Raw genomic sequence first — 22,734 nt, 5'->3', positions numbered from 1 at the left:
CATGGTAAAATAATGGGAATACGTAGAGCCAACAGTAAGCACTTCAAAGACGGTGCTGCACAACAGCACTACATTACAGGTTTAATGCACCAATCAACTTTGACAGGTCCTCTTACTTCTCGCTCCCATCTCTCCCAAGCCTCCGTCACTTCTATCGCCAACTGTTATTTTTTCACAAACATTTATGCCACTATGTTACCCCATTTCTCATTACTCCTTCTAAACATCATCTGCCTCATTTGTCGTCACACGGATGCTGCTGACTATCCAATACATCCCCAGCCTTCATTTCAATTTCACCCATTTCCCACTTTGCCTCCTACCAGTTCCTTCTTATCTCTACAACATTCTCTATTAACTCAATCATTCTCTGCTGCATCCATCACTTCCAGTGTTGTGTACACCTTGAACTGCATCTCATTCTCCCACCACTGCCCTGTGTTCCTGCTCTACTTATTCCCAGGCCCTCGTGACTTCAATCACAGCTTCACCACTTGTGTTGACATCTTAAAAATGCTACTCTAACACTATTTCTCCTAATATTCTCATCACTCCTTAGTATTTGCTCATAATTTTTCCCAGGTTACCTCCTTCACCCAACTCACCCGTTTTCATCCTCTTTTGCTCACACAATTACTCACATGCACACCTTGAATACTCAACTCTGTGCCATGCATTTTTCATTTTGCCTTCATCCATATCTTTGACCTCTAACATTCCATTTGGTTTCTCATTGCTAGCTTTCTCACTCAATCCCTAACAATCACTGCGCAATGCCACTTGTAAAGCACTCTCCCTCTTTACTCTTCAAATCCATTATATATCTCCCAGTTTCACTTACCTAATCTCTCATCAAGTCAGGCTTTACTTCTGACGCGTGTTGCTTTTTTCTTATCCTCCCATCCATCTTCCTTTATCAGATTGACACATCAAATCTCCTTTCTCGTCTTACCTCCATAACCCCAGTTTTCACTTTAGGTCACACGCATTTCTTTACTACTCGTTCTTTCAGCTTGCTGTGTGCATTTCTTGTCTCCTCTTGCTTGATTTTTTCAGTTATATTTTGTCTTTCTTTTCTCGTCACATTTTATCACAGTGACAGCAGTTTCCTTTTGTTTTCCTTTCCCCTTCAATTATTATTTTTTTTTTTTATTTCATTCATACCTTTGCATGTGCTGCAACACCTTTGTCGCACTATCGTACATGTATGGGGAAAAACACAAACATTCTGCTTAAAAAGAAGCCAAACAGTAAGGGTTCAGCCCAGCAAGAGCTGTGGAAAAGCGTAAAACAGCTACAAAAGCGGTTTCCATTATCACCACTATGTAGCAGAAATATCCAAAGGCTGAGAATTGGAAAGAGCCAGGAGGACTTGGGAGGACCTGCTGATGCATTTGGATGGGATAGATAACAAGAGTATAAGGAGGAGTTTAACTTGGATGTAGGGAGGACAGAATGGCGAGACACTTGTCTGCCACCATTTTGTTTTTGGTGAATGCTCAATAGACGGGGCTACAGAACTCACAATACATACATCCATCCATGAGATGAAAAGGTGCTGCCATATATTCACTGTATATATCGCTGTTTGTCACAGTCACACGTGTGGCAATATGAACATGACAACTTCTTGTACTAAAGCCTTTACTGTAATTAACCAAATATATTTACAATTTGTACAAAATCTTTGAGCTTCAACAAAAATACAAGAACATTATCACATGATGCAGAAACCTGAAAACGAGTTCGTTGCAGACATTACTGCTCTACGAAGGACAGAAGGCAAGTTGAACTGAATACAAATGAAACAATCCCAAATCTTCAGGTATGGTAAAGGTCTGAAGAAATTCACAGCAAATCCCAAAGGGGTTCCAATGTTCATCAAAAGTCCATTTCCAAGTGTCCCAGACATTGAGTTCAGCAGCGTGTCCGTTCGTCTTGCACTGTTTGGTTCAGGAAAATAATACCAGGTTCCTTGAAGTCCAGAGGTTTGATACTCAGTGTGTTTTTTTTTTGTTTGTTTGTTTTTTTTATTTCGGGTTGGAACACCAATTTCGATCTCCTTTTTAAGACGCAATGTTTCTACTTCTACAAAGTGAGAAAGTTTTGGCCCAGTTCAACATAAAAGGGTTCATATCTCCAAATTTCAGTAGATCACTTCATAAACTGTAGCTTTCTTGTCCCCAGAGCCAGTGACGATGTATTTATCATCCACGGAGATGTCACAGCTAAGCACAGATGAAGACTCTTTAGACTGTTGCAATAAAAAAATAAAAAAATAAAATATATATAATTAGTGTTCAGAATAAAAAACATACCGAATGGAAATTAATGAGTTATTAGTAACAAACTAACTGGTCATAATGTTTATTAAGAAACTGAACTAAATATAGGTGTTGGGTCAGCAAAACCCCAACTGACTTCAAACAGCCCTACAATCATATTGCGAGCTAGACTGGTGAATGAGCCAAGCATGCCTTTCCAAGGACAGCAAGATGTTCTTCATACACTAAGCATAAGAAAAATTACAGCACACGCCCTACTTGATATTGCTAACCTGCTGGAGGATCATCATAAGTCTTGGATGCAATTTTATAGGACACAACGAAAGAATCATGCAATCTGAAGTTGGATGCAAAACACAGGGCCTCTATTCCATTGGAGCCTGAAACTAACCACCAGAAGAGGGTGTTCTGTAAAACACCAGATACACTGCTGCAAAGTGCCTGTGCAAGAAAACCAAGCCTACTTGATAATGTGACCCTTGCCGATTTCCACAGAATCAATATTTTTACATCCTCTATGACAAGGATTTCATAAACTTTCCCACAAAGCCAATTCTCAGATCTACGCAGAAAAATATATACGCGTCACCGTGTTAGGGGCTCAAACTACATTTTTTCAATGTAATCTTTGCTTGGTGTTCTAACTGCTTTCTGCCCTCATCACAATTTAGCAACTCATTAAGATGACTTGGGTCTAAATCCGCTTTGGTTACACGCACCATCTCAACAACATTCAGTATTGCCTTCTGCCACTTGGATGAGGTGAAGTGATTACAAATTCACTCCTGCTGCTTTTGAAACGATTTATAAACAACTCAATAGCTTTCTAGTTTGAGTTTTCCTTAACTTGGTTTTAAAGCACGTCAGTAAAACAGAATGATCTGCCATCCCAAAAGCAATAACATTTGTTTTGTTTATGTAAAAAGCCACTACGACGGGATTAATATGAAAGCCTCCATTGCCTCCACATTCTGCTTTTGTTCAAGTCCATCAGCTGTACTAACCTTCATCTGTTGAAAAGTAACCAAGTATATGAGAGGAAGTAACCTAGAATAAGACTTTCAGGCGAGAACCAGTAGAAAGTTTACTTGCATAGAACAGGGGGAGATTAATGCTTTTTCTTCAAACAAAAAATAAAAGCCTCATACTGAATTTGGTTCTCTTGTGTTTGGAGGGGTTTGAAGGAAAGCCTTGCATCTCCTCACAGGAGCTCTTTAGACGGCATCTTGGACTGCATGCTAAGATCCTCTGGGATCACCTCTGGATAGGTGGACCTTTATCCACTGCTTCGTGGGGTCCAGTGACTCAGTGCATGCACTGGAGGTGCTCACATGCCTACAATGAACTTCACTGCCTTACAGGCCCGCGGATTGTTAAAACAAAGCATTGGAAATCTCAAAGTATCTTACAGGGTGGTCATAACTTGAAGGCAGTATGCAGTCCCACTGTCATTTATTTAAAAAATTAGTAGCTACTGTAATAGTCCTTTGTTCTCACCTGGAATATACTGGCACCGTAGGGTGTTCTCCAGGCATTCAGCAGGTTGTCTTTCCCAGTACTCACAAACCATTTTCCTAGAACAAACAAAACACAAGTTTAATCCACATGCAAAATGTAAACACTGAATCTGAAGTGAACTCTTTTGCACAGAGGTAATGCTTAAAGGCAGATATGCATCCAGCCCTACTGCTCATACATTTCACATCCGGCATCCTCCATCTGGTCTCTGGCACAGGTGATTTATTTATAGATATGCATAAGTATAGTCATTCTGCCAGAGCTCACCCGCAAACAAGTATGCATGCAACATGGAAGGATCAGCATACAGGAAATTCAGCTTCCACCGAACAGCATTGGCTGCTTTAGCTGCCCATCACCAGCAGCACACTGCGTGCATTGAAAACAAACTGCTTGTTTTGTCTAAGCGACAAATGACAGCTCTGCACAAATCCTATCTCTGCACACACTGCAGTCCGGTTTTATCATATACTGTAACTTACCACAGTTGGCAAACTTGAGGGACAGCACGCAGCTCTCGTGTAGATGCAGCTGGTACTTGTCAGGTTTGTTCACATGCAGGACTTCGACATTACTGCTCTCCATCCCCACCGCAAGCCATTCTCCGGTCGGGCAGTATCCAAGCGAAAAGATCTAGAGAACCAAACCAAGGAGTGATTACAACACGATTTTTTACATGGTGCAAAGGGGGAGGTGGCGCTTTAGTGTGTGCGGGGGCAACTGCTTCCTAACACTGGGAAATGAGCACACTGTTCCAAATTCATATTAGCGTAAGGTGAAATAAAACAATACCGCCTGATGAATCACCGGCTGAGAAGATTAAAACGGACGAGATGCGAGTGAGTTGGCAGGCTGGAAGTATTTGCTTTTGGTGAGCCTCAACATGTACGACTTCCAAACCATTATGAAATATGAAAATCAATATTTGACTTTCCAGAGTGTGCTTTACTCTTAGAGCCGGCTTTGTTATTAAGCGCTGACTGGAGCCGATCTTGGAAACAATGCAAGGGTACAGTGCAAACACGGGGCGCGCAGCACCCATCCTGGGGAGGCGGTTACCTGTGATGTGAAGTCATGCTGCTGGAGCTGGCGTCCTTCCCGCAGGTCCCAGGATCTCACCGTGTTGTCCAGACCTCCCGTCCACAGCTTGGTGCCATCGTTTGAAATGTCAATACAGCTGGCTCCATCCGTGTGGCCCTGGAACTGCCTGATGAAACAAACAGACGGAATAATGATTTCCTGCCAGTGCTCAAGGTAAACACCGATGTGTTGTTAGTTTTGGACCCTGCCTACATGTGTCATGTCTTCGAGGTCTTCGGATGAGCAAGAACAAACAGACCTTCTCCTTCCCCTTGTGGGACCCGGGTCCGGTGGCGCTCACGAGGACAGTCAGCGGGGCTGAGGGCATAGCTCTTCCACAGGAGCGCGCCAGGGCGAGAGCGGTGGCATTCAGAGCTGGAGGTCAGACCTGCCGCACCAACATCCGCAGCTCGGTAAAGGCGCACTGCTTGGTGTGCAGGCCATATGCTACTCTGCTGCGGCTCCGCAGAGGAGACGCAGTCTGATGCCCTGTGATAAACAACTACACATAAATGCCGTCGAGTACTGGAGAAAGACAGAGTCTTGCTTCCTCAAGTCCAATCCTTTGTGTGGCTCCATGTGATCTCGTGCAGAGTAGAAAGGAGCAGTTATTAAATTCACCTGTGAAATCTGACCAAGTCAGAAAACCTCTCCCTTCGAAAAGATGGGCGATGTACTAAGACGTTTGCCAGTAGAGAAGATTCGCTTTACAAATTTCACAGCCAGCAGCCCAAAGTTTCGCAGGAGATCTGACATTAGGGAAATCCCTCAAGGTTACCAGAAAGGTTTGTCATACCAGACTGGTCCAAACATTTTTCTAAGCAGACTTCAGGTAATAGAGAAAGCTGCAGTCTCCCATCTGAAGCAATAGGCTTTTGATGCAAAATGCCCCAGTTATCTTGTTTCCCGGCTTTTTTTTTTATTTTATTTTTAAATGGTCCAATTTAACATAGCCTGGAATCGCCATTAAGAAAAATGTTAGAAATCTGTCACTCACCATAGCTCAGGTTAGGCTAATGAGATGCCTTTTGCCTTCAGATGCCGAATTAACTCAGATGGACAGGCTGTGTTCAGGACTGCTGAGGCATTAATGGGTTTGCTATCGGCAATGTGTGCCTAATGTTAAACAGGTATGCCTTTTGATTCACCTCTTACCAGATATGGGAAATCATTCCAACCCTAGTGTAACGGTGTACATGTATATCGGTAAATCACTTAGTGGTTGCCTAGTTTGTGGAAATGGTTGCCATGGCCCTTTTTTGCAGCTAAGTATAAAGAAATGGGGCTTTCAGTGGATTAGAATTAATGTTACAAACAAAACGAGGCACATGTGCATACGAAGATGCCCTTGGACCAAGTCTTCAAATGAGCTTAATAAAAGAGGCCTAGACATTTTATCAGCTATCCAAAAGAAAAACAAGTACAGATATGTTCTCAGCGGTTATGAACCTTTTGACTTCTGTGGACCCCCACTTTATCATTACTGGAACCTGGGGATCCCCACTGAATCATTATTGGAATCTGAGGACCCCACACTGAGCCATTACTGAAAGCTGGGGACCTGATTTGTGAATATTTAATTTTCTAAATAAACGCAGACCCCCTGAGAAGGCTTTGCGACCCCCCCCCCCCCGGGGTCCCCGGACCACAGACTGGGAACCAATGGTCTAGATGGAAGGCAAGGCAGCCCAACACACCCATCAAAGATTAATTAATAAGCATGCATTAATTTGTGAATCTCAGTGTCCCTACCCTAGTAAATACCTAGTTTGTGCATTTTCCTCAGTCCTTGGCTAAATTATACAGATTAATAAGGTTATCTAGCTGGCGGCTATCCTCCTTATTACATTAGATCCAATCTGGACATGGAAGTTGAAACAGATGCACACAGGACGTATTTTCGTGTGTAAACCACTAAAACTGTTTGAGTAGGCTACTGGGCAAGGTGCAGGAAAGGACGGTTAACTTGGACACCTACACTGCTGTAGGAATTGTGTAGCACCCCAAACCGGGATCAATCAATGAGGGACATGCATGATTCATTACTTGTCACATTTGTCAACTTGCATTGCGTTCCCTCTGCAGCGCCACTTAGCCTGAGGTGTCAAAGAATGCACTTAACCTCCTGATGTCAGCACAGGCAAAATACATGAAAATGGTTTATGGTTGCTAGCTGTTTTCTGAAACAATGTTTATGCAATCTCTCCAGCATATAACACATCTATTACAAAAAAATGACTGCCCTCCTTCCACCAAATATAGGGCATCTGGAGAATAATGATTAAACTACCCAAACATGTGAGCGCCCAAGTATGAGATGTTAATATGAATATATGCCACAGACTCCTACAAACCAATTTCTAAAATGGAAAGAGGTCCTAAGCACTAAGTCAAAAGAAAAACAAAGGAGCAGGAAATATTCTCATATAAAACATTTAACTTGAAAAAACTGCAAAAACCTGCAAAAAAAAAAAAAAAACCTGCAAAACCCCCCCCCCCCCCCCAAAAAAAAAACTAAGCATGATAACCCACCTGACCAGCGTCTGGTTGTGTAGATCCCACACTGCAATGTTGCCATCACTACAGCAGGAGAAGCAGACCTTGGAATCGGGGCTGATTGCCAGAGCGTAGCAGGCCGGAGCGGAGGACGTCAGCTCTGCCTTAATACGGGGCGTTGGAGCCGCCAGGTCCCAAATGGAAAGCGTGCTGGCTTCCCCGCCGACGATCAGGGTGCATCCATCCGGCAACAGTTTACAGGAACGGATGTAGTTATCTCTGTTCTGTGTCAATGAAAATAAAAATCCAAGTTACTTGTAGAATTTATAAAACCGCAGAAAATAGACAGTGAAGAAATTTGTCATGAGCCTAAAGCTATGCTGCCACCTGAGGGGGGGGGGGGGGGGGGGGGGGGGGGAGGATTTTCAGAGCACGATTTATGGAGAGCTTATACCTTTGTGAAAGGGTTAATGAGAGCACCTGCTTGAAAATATTTCTTATAAATACACTATATTATTGTGCCAAGTTAGGCAAAAGAAGTGAACTAAATTTCCAGCCACTGCCTTTTATAAATACCAAAAGTAAGCGGGAAAAAAATATCTACTCAAGAGCAGGTAGCTTGAGAGTTCCTGTCCTATGCTATCCCAAATTGCCAAAATAAGACAAAGACTGGATCATGTTATAAAAGTAGGACTCCGTTGTGGTTAACCCAAAACTCTTGTGCACTATCTGGATTTATCAGTGACACAATTAAATAAAGTTGCTGCAAATGTGTACCCAAATATGGCCAAGCAGAACAGAAGTGGACGATTTAAAAAAGACAAGATTGCACTGGTCCATAGATTCACTTAATACCAGCAGCCTTACCTCCACACTATGGAAAAACAAACAGAACGTACAGCGCACCATCAAATCTTCTGCATAAAAGACCTACTGATTGCACCCCTTTCCCAAGCATCTAAAAATCTGAGATTTGATTCAACCTTCAAATCCCAATGAGGGATGCATTCTTTTTTTGCTTTAACGATTGTGTAAAATCAACAAACCTATAAATCTAAAGGAATTGTCATGTCTGTTGACAGGCAAGAAGGGTGACCATCTTTGATACATGGTGGACTTTGATGAACAAAGTCAAGTTTGAGGTTACATTGCCTTTCAATTATAACGTCATCTCCATATTTGTGTGGAACATCCAAATAGAATGTGAACGCCCATTATTCTAAATCTGCACAGCCCTCCCACCCCTTTTGACTGTGGTTACGTCTGGGGTGTTTATCTTGAAAAAAGGCTGCACAGTTGTTTTGTAGATAATATTGGAAATATTGACTTAGACAAGCTATTAATGCTAAACTGAGAAATAACAATGCATCAGTTCCAATGTGTGTACCAGGCAGTCCAGCTGAGAGACGGGGCTCTTATTGCCAGGTTGGCTGATGTCCCAGACTTTCACACATCCTTTGCCACCTGTGTACACGTGCCGCGTGGGATTGCTGATGGTGACTGCACATACAACTTCTCCGTGACTGAGCGTGTTGATCTGACGGGCGTGACGAGGGATTCCTTGTCCAATCAGGGCATCAGGAGGAAATGGTACCGGTTGCATCTGACCATCTGCGGTCACGTGAAATGAGTAGGCTCTGGTTTTTAATCAGAGCATGCAAGGGGCAAGAATAACAGAAAAATAACATTTAGACAGCGGGATAGGCTTCTCCGAGATTAAGGTATCAAAACACACTATGTTCTAATCTGATATTCAGGTAAATTACTACTATTTAATAAGTATTTCACTTGGCAGCAGACAGGATTACCTGGTAGTTGCTTTTCTATGGGGTGCAGAATTAAATGGGCAAAATATACACGCAGAACGATTACACTTTTTTAATCAGAGTACAATACACTATATTCTACTTCAACAGAATTAACTTTAATACATAGTTGCTAGAGGCATAGGAGCCATAATTTCAAAGTCACTGGTATAGTGGACTACCTACTGCCAGGGGCAGAAAACAAACAGTACTTCAACAGATTAGATTTCCTCACATGGTTAGCTAAGTTTTCCATTTTTATTCAAAGGAAAAAAAACACATTTAAAAAGAACATTTTTTCATCCAATAGTAATTCAGTCAAGGTGCAATAATGGCTTGCCATAAAAATACTGATGCTAAATGTACAGGTCGAATGCTGCATAGGCACGTTCCAGCTCAAAGCACAAAAGGAAACAGCTACAGAGGGCTGAGAGATTAAATGAGGGACAGTGACATTGGAAAAAAATAAGCATGCCATGGAATCAAAGGTGCTTCAGCCATAAAACCCCTGCACGTTGCTGGGTTTGTACACGATTGTAAAGTGAATTTAGACAGACAAAACGCATCACTACTCGACGCACTTTTAAACCTCAAAAATGGTCAGAGGCAGACAAAAGTATAAGTGCGGCCATCCCCTTTACCTTTATAGAAAAAAAATGCTGAGCGACTTTCGTGGCACCAGGCTGGCGCAGTCTGGGATCCGGGCAATCACGTTCTTGAACTCGGGACAAAACACTTGGAGTCTATCAGGCACCAGGAGATAAGGCTGAGGGGAGGATTGTTATAGTAAGAGGACAACAGTCCTCAATTGAGATTTGAAGCAAGACACTCCACACGCCTCAAATAAGCATCTGAGCTTTAAAGGAGGGGCTTCAACAGGAAAACAACCTGCGAGAGGCTAAGTTCCTACCCAGCCCATGGGAGGGACAGCATTCAGGGCCATTTCCACAACACAGCCCGCTCTCTGTGGAAGGGCGCTTTCAAAGTGTGACATTTTAACATTCAGGCTCTCTAGAATAGGATTCCGCAACACAAATGTGTTCACGCATTGGGCAATCAGAATGCTCTCTAAACTGCAAACTTAATGCCACAGACGTCTTGGTTACACACGCCCTATAACCAAACTTTACATGGAAAAGCCCAGTAAACACAAGGGCAGAGAAGGGTGGATCTTTGCTTCTCTGTCTGTCCTCTATTTCAATATTGTCCTTCTGAATTATATGTGTGCTACATTTAAAAATAGTGGTAGATGTGCTGTACTAATGACAAGCAACAAAACGAGACAAAACAAAAACTCTAACTTTGGTCCCTGTCTAAAAACCACAATGAACAGTGTTCGATTGATCTCCTGTGCACAATGAGGGGAGACTGTGGCTCTCATCACCTTGAAAACTAAGGACAAAAAAAAAAAAAAAACTAATGTATGAAACCCACACGCTGTCAATCCACTACACATACATTAGCAAAGATGTCTGAGCAAAAGCAGTAGTCTATTACTGTATCGGGAGTATGGTAATTTTGGCAACTACAATAAATGTTCGACAGGACTGTGAAGTGAATAATTAGCCAATAGCCGGGTATGGCAGATGGCCATCCCTGGCGGTCTGTTAGCGAGGCCTACGCGTGGACTGTGTGAAATGCAGCGAGCAGCTGCCGCGAGAGCTTCCTGTCAACGCTGCTGAGAGGCTCAAGGATCAGCGAGCAAGGGTCGAGTGGGAGAGTGAACGGGAGGGGTGCGGCAGGAAATATAAACATAAAAAGAAAATACTACGGGGATATGCAACCATGCTACTTAAAACCACAGTCATAATTTAGGCCACAAGCACAGGAACGCGATTTGTGTAAAACCCAAACGAAAAACAAGAACTGGTAAGGCCAATGGGTCTGGCTTTAATGTGCGACAGTCCACAACCAGCATTTGAGATAATTGTAAGGCCCGCCATTGCCTTTTCGAATATGTGCTTAAAGTAAGCTGCAACTCGACAATTAAAAAAGCCTGCTGCAATGGAAAACATTGCAAAAATGTCGTGGATGATCATTCAGTACACTCCCGAGATATGAAACAGTTTGTTCACTTGCACATTGCAATGAAAACACTCAATATGTGCAGATTCATACACCCAACAGTAAGAGAAAAATAGTCCTCTGGGCAGAGCCAATGCCCCCTTCTGTTGCCCTCATTACGAGTTTGTCGGAAAAGGGCGAAGTAAATACCATCCCTCGAGGGTGAGGCATTTACCACGTGTGGTAAATAACTCATTTTCTGAGTTATGAGTATTAAAACGAGGCATGAACGAGCAGAATCGGTTTTAACACACTTTATTCCGATATTTTGCTTTTTCTCGACCCCCACTCCGGTCCTACGGATAAACTTCGTTTGAACAGCCGGAATTTGTTAGGGTAAAACAGCAAGGAAGTGATAATTGTCACCTAACTCGGTATTCCGATCCCAGTGTAAATGTGTGTATCATCCCTGAACTGGTAATGAGGGCTTAAGTATATCAAAGTATTTTTAATAACAGGGCATGTAAATAATTGCACTGTGAAGCACAACGTAAGGTGAAGACCGTGATGAAAAGTTTAGAAAACAAATGAAAAAGGGACCGAATAACGACGCACATAAACCAAGGACGAGGAAAACCAGGTTGCAGAAAAAGGCATTAGCAAGGGTGAGCCGCAATAAATAAGAAACGGCTCCTGCCCTGATCAAAGTCCGAAACAACATCAAAAGCGCGCTCGCGCCGTCAGGGCCGGCGTGCGGAAGCCTCGCTCTTTGGTGTTACTTCACACGGGCGCTTAGCTGTACCGGTGAGAAGTGACAAGTGTCATGGCGATTCTGGCTCAGCTTAATACAACGGTGAACAGCCGCCGGTGGGAACGTTAGCTTTGAAAGAAGTAGAAGCAATGGAAATCACAGCCGATTCTCCAGGGGAATTTGCGCAAAAGGTTGGAAAACAAAATGGAGTCCTGAGAGGCAGCTTATTTTCCTCCCAGAAACAGACACTATTTAACAAGGCCAGACAGCGCGCCATACCGGTACCAGGGGAAGAGGACATGGTACCAGGTCGGGTAATAAGGGAACGTAGGACTGAAAGTGGACGTCAAAAAGTAAAGTGTGTATGGCAGCCAGACGAGTTCTTTGAAGCATTTGGCAATAAACCCATGCTCATTTTCTAATGTTCACCTTAACCTAACTTATGTCGTATGCATTTCTTCTCATCTCATTTAGCTCAAATGCACTGGGTGTACTCGAAGAAATGTACCACTCCTGGGTACTCCATTTCAGTTTCTTACATATGCAGGTGAGAAATTGGATCAGCCACTAGGTCCTTACTGAGAGCTGGGAGCAGTGGTTGAGTGCACGTGCAGTGTTCTTGAAAATTGAATAAGACTGCGCCCAATGCAAACTGAGCTCAAATCGCATACTCAGATTGTGCTATAAACTGGGGCTACACAGGGCACAAAATATGCATTACAGCCATTATCCCCCCAAAATTAGAAGGCAAAACCACAGAGATACCTTTCCTTAAACAAGCCAAGGAGGACTTCAATGTCTGAGATAGGTTATTCTTAAAGCTACAGGACCATGATCTAAAGGGTTTATAATTTTATTTAATGGTAGGTTAGCTATAAATTGAAAACTATAACCAAGAAAGAAGGCTCCACTAGCTTATTCTGCAGCTTCTACAGGGCGAGAGTTGAGCTTTAGAATTTGTAAAAACTGCAATAAAATACTGTAAACTTCAAATCAAGGATGGTCTTCGAAGATATTCTGTGGATAATACAATTTCTACATGAAGCATTGGAAATAAGGGTGTGCCGAAAGGTGAGGCAAACACTGGACACAGTACAAAGGCATGTGCCAATGGACTGAGGGTCGTCAGTTTAAGGTTGAGAGAGATGCTGTTGAGAATGGTACAAACAAACAGATGAGAGCCAATCTTTCGCACAAGAGGTAAGTGTGAAGAAGCACTGTGGTATCTGTGGATAGGCAGGGGCAGGAAAAATGTTTTGTGTACTGATCGGTTTTACTTGCAACTGAAGCAGATACAACTAATGCTAACCCAACACAATTCCAATGCCAACCTATAAATTCTCAAAGTCAGGTATCATCACAACTGGAGCAGCAAAGACACTTACGGTTTTCCTCCGGGTATTCCAGACAGGTTTGCAGGCATTCCAGGGACACGCATGTGTGGAGGAGGATCAAAGCCAACCTATTGATGCAAAAATAAAATATATATTATTCCAAAACCAATACAAGGGCAAACCTGTTTATCCCCCAAATCAACAAGCCTCCACGAAAGCAGATGTAGGCAACTTGTCTTTTTACATGCACTGTTTGTTCCTAATATATTTCTTAAATCAGTCAGTAAGAAGTAAGCCTCATTTAAAGAAGTGTGAGTGGGATGTGGGAAACTGTAAAGAACGTGTGAAGAACGTCATTTTACTCACTTAAAACCAAGGCACAGATCAGCATGGAATCCATGACATTTGGAGTAGTGTATGTATCACTCTCAGACGGTCAGACAGAACGAATACAGTCGTCCATCACTCATTCTTACCTGCCTCTAGCATCCCTTTAGCTGATCCATTTGGGAGAGGCAGGAATAACATTTCTCATTTAGATGATGCATCATCATCTGTATGCTTTTAGGGTTAGGCTGAGGCTGCCCCACTGATTTCTTAAAAGCAGAACTTGCTGTGAAGTATCAACAGGACTATTCCAGGGTCAACCAGGGAGAGCATCACCTGCCCTTGAATACCCTTGAAGCACACAACATCCTGGATATTCAGTTTTGATGTAGCTTTACATTTACACAGCCAAAACGTGCTGTGAAGCGTCCATAAGAGAGCATGTTAGTTTAGTATATGAAACACCAAATGAAAATCTCGCAACAGAATTCCCCATTCAGGTCTCGAAGGTACAGAACTTGGTAAAACACACTGTAATAACTGGTTTCTAGGAAGTCACAAACTTGCTATCTTACTATTTATTCGCTGCAGGAACTTTTTCAGGACTCCCCAGTGCAGAAAGTGGCTACTGGGCACACACTGACAATCTACATTTTTTACCACTGATGTCCTGCGGCTTAACCTTCCTAGTGAACCCAAAACAGAGTGCCAAGTATACTCTGTTAGCTCTTTATTATCTGAAAAGCCATGGCAAGCAGCCCAATGCCTATGCAGGGAGGCAGTATGAGATTAGAGAACAAGATACAAATAATACATGTCAGTAACCCAAAGTATGGCCAGTTCTTAGTCTTGGTAATGAATTACTTTACTCAACTCCTACTCATTCCCAACTGCACATAGCAATTTACCACTGATGTCCCGACTATCAAGGCACCTGTGCTTCATGAACAGCAGCAGCCTAACAGATTTCTGGAACAAGCACTCCACGAATGTATGTCAGAACGCCGCCTGCCTGAACGCCGCCTGCCTGAACGCCGCCTGCCTGAACGCCGCCTGCCTGAACGACGAATGCCTGAACGACGAATGCCTGAACGACGAATGCCTGAACGACGAATGCCTGAACGACGACCTCGTTGTTACCACTAATGCCTTTACCACGAATACCTTAACAACTATTTTTCGTTGTAAAGGCATTCCTACCTAGTAAAGGCATTAGTGATAGGCATCCATTGTTCCTGCATGCGTCTCCCCTTGCCCCCCACCCCCACCCCTAAAAATTACCGCAACCCCCCCCACACCCCCCCAAAAACCACACCAACCCCCCCACCTCCTCCCTAAAATTACAGTGACCCCCCACCCTACCCCCAAAACCTAAAGTACCCCAACCCCCACCCCTAAAACTACTCCGAGGCCCCCCACCCTGCCCCTAAACCTAAACCCCCGACCCCCCACCCCGAAAACGGAAAATACCCGACCCCCCACCCGCCCCTAAAACAGAAAAAACCCTGATCCCCCACCCCCGGCCCTAAACCTAAAACCCCAACCCCCCACCCCCGCCACTAAAACAGAAAATACCCCGACCCCCGGCCCTAAACCTAAAACCCCGACCCTAGACCCCACCCCTAAAACGGAAAATACCCTGACCCCCCACCACAGTCCCTAAAACTAAATCCCCGACCCTCCACCCCTAAAACAGAAAATGCCCCAACCCCCACCCCTAAAACTAAAACCCCGACCCCCCACCCCCGCCCCACTCACCTGAGTCGTCGCCTCGTTGCGCCGTCCTCAGCCGACTGCCTTGTTTTTGCCTTAACCACGCATGTGTGTTGTTCAGCACATGCATGGTTAAAGCACAAAACAACGAAGTTGTGGTTAAGGAAAGCGTTGTTCTGCTTTCGTTAACCAGGACTTCGTTGTTCAGGAGTCGGCGTAAAGGCTGTTTCCCGCACTCTACGAACCAACACAGTGGTAGCAGCCTTAGTTCTGGTGGAATGAACAACTTGGACCTCCTCAAGGTTGCTTCCTGACCAGTGCATAGTAAACTTTAAAAAGAGGACTAACCATCGTGATATCGTATGCTTCTGTATCACCTTGCATTTCTTTGCCCCAGAGATCCCCACGAAGAGCCGATCGTCCTTCTGATGATCAATATAAAAGCTATTTTAGGGTCCAAATGATGGAATGAGAGGGATGAGGTGGAGCAAAGAATGTCCGGAGAGTAACAGATTGTCTGACAAAGGGAGTAGCAATCTTTAGCAGGAATGCTGCTCTGGTCCGCAACACCATTTTGTATGGAAAAAAGGTGATTTGGGCAGTTGACCTGAAAATCCTAGAGCTCGCTCACGCAATGAGCTGAAGTTATTGTAATGAGAGGCTATTCTGAGCATCAGGAGACGCAAAGGACAGTTGTGCATTGGGTTAAACAAGGTATACGCAAGAACCAAATTAAGGTCTCATGGAGGTATGACAAAGAGTTCAAGTGAAAACATATGTACCAGACCTTTAAGAATACACACCACAACAGGTGGTGCAGCAAATGCAAGAAAGAAAATGGCTGACATTTAACAGTGCCCACTGCAAGTCCTCTCTGTGCTAAAGACAACATAAAAAGCAAGACATCCAACAACTTTGCCTGTAATAGGTCCATACTATGGGAACCATAAAAGACTACTAACCTATCTCAGCGTTCGGCATGGACATATTTTGTCGATGGGCATTTGGCTGCCAGAATGACAACCACAGCTTCAGAAAGAAGGTCCAAAGCAGTCAACCTCCATCGCACAATCTCCATCCATAGCCAGGTCTGGGTGCAAGACACTATTCTGCTGCACCTACAGAAGACCCTTCCAAATAGCAGCCTGATCAGAGGACAGATGCTCATGTCCAAAAGTTTTTCCTACCACACTCTTGACCCAATCTTGAGCCACTAGGATGACTTGGGCCCGGTCATGCTTGATCTCGTTCAGAACTCTGGGATGAGAAGTAGACGTACAGGAGTCCAGATTTCCACCCCAGACAGACTACGTCTTCAAAGGAGAGTCTTTTGGGGAATCACAGCATGCAAAGTTGTTGACATTGCATCTTCTCTGATGTCCCCATTGCTGGACACCACCCTGTGCAACCTCCGGGTGTCACTGGCATTCATTATCCACTAGGCATCGCCAAATGAGTTCATCCTCCCTTGCGTTCAAAGATCCCTGCTAGGTGGTTCATCCCCAGGGAAATGCTCTGACTTCTCAGCCAGTGCTACAGGCTGAAGGCCTCCTTCCTGACACAGGCCCAAGATCCCCTCAGAGCTTGCTGAAATATCACAAGGAGATAGGTTTGTGAGGGTCTGAATCAGCATCTTTTGATGGTAGTAAAGAATGCGTTCAATGTCAAGAGAATGACCAGCAACTTCAAGATGTTTATGTGGTGCTGGGTCTCTCCCAGAGAGCGGAGCCCTCCAATCTCTGCCTCTCCCAAGCAACCTCTCCAACTCAACAGTGATGAATCTGTCACTACCTTCAGTTCTAGGTGGGGTAGGGAGAGGGGTCTCCCACCAGTTTAACTGCAGTAGAGCAACAACCCGTGACGCCAGCCGCTTAAGGAATGGAAGGCCAGCTGGTGAGCCCCAACATTGTCTGTGAGCCACGCCCCTTCCGAAGCTTCAAAAGGGACTCAATTGTTAGGGCTACTGGCATACAAGTGCAGAAAGCTCCAGGGATGGTACTGTGGCCTTGCTTTCTTTAAAGTGCTCTAGTGCAGAATCTGCTTTGCCTGCAAAGTTATGGGTGCTGCCAAATGCTTATCCCATTAGTGATGCCTGGACAGCACCCGAAAAAATAGTGGATCTCATGCAGGTGTGACGCAGAAGCATCACGTTGATACAGACCATCATGCCAAAGCAGTCATCATTGTCTAGTCCTGAGCAGATTACATTTTGTCACATCTCGCCTATCCTGAATTTGTGTGAGATTTCAGCAAAATTCATCACCGACTGGCAGCAAGATCTTACCATTTCTCACAATGCCTTGAATATCGTCCAAGTAAATAGCTGGCATTGACAGAAATAAGAGCAAGACTTGCTGAGGAAAACATTTTTCAGAATGCCGCCATACATTTAAAATCTCTATCTGGAGAAGTAGTAGGGATCAAGTTTGGGTGCACTCTACTCGTAATTGCCTGGACCACTAGTTTTTCTGTTATGGGGTGCCGAGTAAGGAAAGCAAGGTCTACCTGGAGCAGGTTTGCGGAGTCTAGCCACTTGTCTATTTACAGGCAGGCAAGAGCAAGGCTCAGTCCAAGTACCCAATCATGTGTCTCAGTGTCTCATTAAAAAGGTAAAACTGGATATGTGGAAGCCAGGTTCTTAAACCTCTGTAAAAACATTAGATTTGGCATCTAATGAAGGTAGCTGTAAGCCAAATTTCAGCTGCACGTCTGAGCACCATGGAAAATGATGCCAATTCTTCTGTTGAGAAACCAGGTAAAGAACACAACCCAGTGTTAAAGGAATCGCCAAACCAATGGCCGGTTTTAAATCCATGCAAAGGTTGTCGTCATAATCGTGGGAACCATTATCTCCACTGCCATTGCCATATTGACATGCCATGTTGAATGTGGTCAGAGTGACTCAACAGGTTGTGGAGTGCCTGTGGAGACTATGTAGTGGCAATGTCTTGTCCAATTCGGATTGAGGTAGGACTGAATGTATCCGAGTTTACGTAGGATGCAATTTCGGTCAAGGTGAAGTCATGTTTGTTTTATAATCTGTTCCTCATCCAGCACTGCAACACTGATGTGACAAGAACCGGCAAGGGTCTTGGCTCTGGGATCAAAGTCAGATTGGGCTTGAGCTCATAGTCTGGATGAACTCCACAGCAGGCTCATGAGGCACAGACTGGGTCCAAGACAGATCACCCAACAGATATCCAACTAGAAGCCTCCTCCGATCCGTGGGGCCAGAAGGCACATCCAGAGGGAGCCAAGTATTTGCAGCAAGGTGCCTTTGAAAGCTTCTATATGCTATGACATAGCTGACTGATCGAGAAACAAAGGTGCATTTTGATAGGTTAGGGGGATTCATTCTCTAGCAGACTGCGGTCGAGATTGGGAGGCTCCTGGACGTCTGCACCACTGATCTCGTTGAGAGTGGCAGGATGTAGAGGAATCCCACATCAATTTCTTGCTTTAATTTTCCTTTGACTTACTCGAGGCTTTTTAATGGGAGAAAGATCTGAAGCATTAACAGCCTTGAGAGAGAGGGAGCAGGTGGATGCCCTCGAGTAGGATTTACACAATTTCAGTGTTAGACAACAGTTTGAATGCACGGTCTGTGATCACCCTGGAGGATCATCCAGGCACAGTCCTCACAAATGTTGGACTTCTGTGACTATCCTAGACACCAGAGGCAGCAGACACAGACCCACATTACTTCTCCTGCCAGCACACAGGAGCAATGCTATGAAAAAAGACTCTGGATCCAGTCTGGCACTTGGGGGTGTTCACAACGAGAGGAATCTGTGGGTTCGAAGTATCCATCAGAAAAAAGAATGTAAAATCCATCAGTAGTGCAGATGAAGCACAAGGATTGTTTTGGAATACCGAGGACACCCGTTAAATTGACTTAGAACTCTCTCTTTAAAAAAAAAAAAAATATATATATATATATATATATATATATATATATGCACTGAAGGGGCCGGGTTGGGGGGGGGGGGCAGAAAAGGATGCCAGGGCTAGACATTTACAGGCATACCAATTCAGACTGGCAGAGGAGAAAGAAAACCACCTTCCTTTATATTCCTTTGACCACACTTGTTTACAATATTGATAAGCGACAATGAATGATGGAGGGTCCTGTCTTTTCTCAAAACGCGGAATAGGTTTCTGAATATCTCGCTGCATGGAGAGGTTCACCCAACCTGCTGCTAAGGGAAACCCTTCGTTTACAACACTAGTTATTTCAGCTGTAACACTGCTTGCTGCACTAAGATTCTGTCTCAGCGGGCACAGCCTTCAACATGGAGGAGATATTTCCAAATTAGTTCTTTTTCCTATGAGACCCCATTCTTAATGTGCAGGTTAAAACAATTTATTCTCAGAAGCATATCAGGCAGAGCCCAGGGATCCTACAACAAAACACTGGAAGACAAAAAAAACAAACTAACTAAGTTAAACAAACCAACATGTGAAAAGGAGATCGAAGGAGTGTACTTGTAATTGGAGATCCAAGTTTAGGAAGTCATAGCAAGCATGTCAGTTTAGGAATGCTGACAATGGAAAATGTGTTATCAAAGGGACTGGTGGCAAATGGAGAGCGCCACAGGTTCCAGTGCACATGTGTGGTCCACACATGTAGACTGAACAACAAGAATAAGTGGCCATTTCTTTACAGATGCCTAGTGTGGTGATTAATGGAATTTCGCCCAGCAAATTATGGGCATTAAATCATGGACGACTCTTAACATGGTAGTCTAGAGCTTGAATGTCTGCCAAGCCGTACACCAATAGAGATCATCAAAGCTGGATACAGCACTGACCAAAGCAGAGATATGACCATATGCGATTTCAATCAATTGTAACTAAACGAATTTTCTATTCAGGAGACCCAGATAAGGGAAAAAACACGTCTATTAAATGTGAACCAGGACACATGCGTTTTACGCCCTTTGCAGCATGAGAATTCCAATGTCAAACTGTTTGGTTATGGATAGGACGCAGTCTTAAACACTGCTTATGGACCTTACGTTTTCTTGCAAGGTGAATTAAGCCTTCACATATAAATTCTTCTTGGATGGGGAGGATCCATATTTCTTTCTACGCTGTTAGTCATCTGTATTTAGGCAGCACACTTCTCGATTAAGCGGACTGATACTCATTTGCAAACATACCTAAGTATTATCAGCTTACTACCCAATTTACATCACAACAGTACTTTGTCAACTGGAGGATTTAGAAATATATAAAAGTAATGGAACAATACATGGCCCTAAGTGATATAAGCATCTACACAGCTACGAGGACAGTGCATCATCCACTGCCACCAGTTCACAAGGAAGATTATTACACAGGTCATAGGTGGTGCTGTCGCTGAACGCAGACACACATGTCTGTGAAATAAGAGCTTCTGTGAACTTTTGACTAAAGCAGCAATAGAGGCAACACTGGAAAGCCAGCCCTGTCTACATCAAGGTTCTTCAGGAGGGTCCTCATCACTATTTGTCCTTTTATTGCCCAAATTCTATGATTTTGCACACTATGTCGAGTTGTGTATTTTACCTGAAGAATTAACTGCTGCAATATAAGAGTTTTTGAACACTGCACACATGCATGAAGCAGAATATGATTTTCATAAAGTGAAAAGACAGACAAGACAAAAAAAGGTTAATTATGTCTTTAAGGTATCAATCACAGAACCAAAATAATCGATGACAAGTGAGAAGATTTCAGTAAATCGCCTTCATCCGTATGTTGGAGAGTTAACAGTTGTGTTGCTGTAGAAGGGTCATAAGTGCAGAAACTGCTTTAAACTATTGAAGACCAGGGAATAAGAGTAGGGAGTTTGCACATTTTGGGGCAGATTAAGAGTCTGGTGGTCACAAGACTGCCAGTCTTACAGTGGAGGTTGGATCACCACGGCTGTGGCAGTCGGACCACCACATTACAAGGTTGGAGTGCAGAACCAACAACCTACCACTGCCCCCACCAGAATCAAAGATCCCAACAGGATGACGGTGGTCCTGGTTGTATTCAGCCAGAGCGGCGCTGAACTCAGCAACACCCTGCTGATTACAACCTTATTCTCCGCCAGCCTTTTCATGATGAAACCACCATGAAAAGGCGGGTGGAGAACAAGTGGAGGGGTCCCCCTGCCCAGCATCCTGCTTGGGCAACCTGCACAAGGCAGCATTGCCGCCGGCTGAATTATGAGCTGGGGACAGTGCTGCTGCACCTTTCCCACTGGGCTGACCAGTGGAACCTCGTTTTCCGCCCATCAGCCAAGTGGGAAAGTTGTAATGGGGCTGGTGGGGAGACCGCCAGCACCACAGTGGTCTCGTCAGGAGTTTAGCAGACAGACGTTTCTCCTAATGACCCCTTTAGTCCCCAGGAATAGCTGTAAGTGCTTCATGCAGCAACATTTCCAATGAGACAAAGGTGACAATCCCACTAGAGGGGGATATAAGAAACAAGTAGGCTTGAGCCACTTGAGAGTTACACGCATCCAAGATGCTGGTAGAAGTTAAATTAAAGGCAGTTCCGATAAGTCAGCCTTGAAAACCGAGGCCGTAAAAGGAATTCATGCAGTAAAGCCAGTGACATTTGCTGATTGGGTGCAGATTTGGTTGGGAGAAGGTGCAATGTAGAGGAAGGCAGGACAGTTTATTCCTAGAGCAGGCCAGGGGAGGGAGGGTGTGGTGGACAGGCTATAAAAATTGGTTGATTAGATTATTTTAGATGGTGTTATGACTGTTATGGTCAGGCTTCAGACTACATCTCAAATGGCCAGAACCCTATTCCTTCTCAGCAGTAAAACAAAAGCAAAAGCAATGCTGCCAACACCTAGAAGCATAACTATACTAGAATATAAATTCCTGCGTGGAAACGAGCACATGCCTCACTAAGGCAATCACAGAGTGAAACAAGTGTTACCAGCTGACTACAATGCACTGCAGCACCATCTCCCTAAATGAACAACAAGCACCTCAGTAATTAATTCATATTCCATGTGTCTGCATGGTGTCATTTCTGAAGACTTCATCGCGGTCATTGTTATTGCTGGATTTAAGGAGAACTGGGGTGAATAATCCCTGGTCTAAGACAAAGCAGGTATTACATTTCAGGAAGGCAGAGGTAACCGTATCTGCTCATTAAAGGAACATTTTAACGAGAGCAAAGGATAACTAGGCATTAGTGAATGTCTTGAGATGGGGATCGCAGTCGGCACACAAGATTTAAAAGTAAGCCTGATCAGAGCAGCAGGCGGATAACCACGGCTACTGCACCTGCCCGTGACAACCACAGTTTGAACCACAGTTAAAATTACCAATATCAAATCTGTTATTTTTCAGAGAAAGGTATATTTGCCTTTATTTAATGAGCATAACAACGTTCTAAGCTTTCAAAATCAAAGGTTACTGTTATGAGAGCAC

General features: G+C 44.0%; 1 protein-coding gene across 8 annotated transcripts in view; it reads right to left on the bottom strand.

Annotated features, from left to right (window-relative positions):
* Positions 1-1,627: 1,627 nt before the first annotated feature.
* Positions 1,628-22,734, bottom strand: part of TLE1 (TLE family member 1, transcriptional corepressor) — a 109,427-nt gene continuing 88,320 nt past the window's right edge. For 6 of the 8 annotated variants that reach the window (XM_069230013.1, XM_069230039.1, XM_069230019.1 and 3 more), the window contains 7 exons: positions 13,325-13,401; positions 8,767-9,016; positions 7,416-7,663; positions 4,863-5,010; positions 4,286-4,436; positions 3,783-3,859; positions 2,006-2,254 (listed from right to left, as the gene is read on the bottom strand). In XM_069230013.1, coding sequence (XP_069086114.1) covers positions 2,147-2,254; positions 3,783-3,859; positions 4,286-4,436; positions 4,863-5,010; positions 7,416-7,663; positions 8,767-9,016; positions 13,325-13,401 — 1,059 coding nt within the window. In that variant the 3' untranslated portion in view covers positions 2,006-2,146. Of the gene's footprint in view, positions 2,255-3,782; positions 3,860-4,285; positions 4,437-4,862; positions 5,011-7,415; positions 7,664-8,766; positions 9,017-13,324; positions 13,402-22,734 lie in introns of all 8 variants that reach the window. The other 2 variants (XM_069230033.1, XM_069230047.1) reach the window with 1 other exon arrangement.

The sequence above is a fragment of the Pleurodeles waltl genome, chromosome 1_1, assembly GCF_031143425.1.
Source record: "Pleurodeles waltl isolate 20211129_DDA chromosome 1_1, aPleWal1.hap1.20221129, whole genome shotgun sequence".
NCBI lineage: Eukaryota > Metazoa > Chordata > Amphibia > Caudata > Salamandridae > Pleurodeles > Pleurodeles waltl.
The sequence above is the reverse complement of the archived record's forward strand: the minus strand, read 5'-3'. Positions and strand labels throughout refer to the sequence as shown.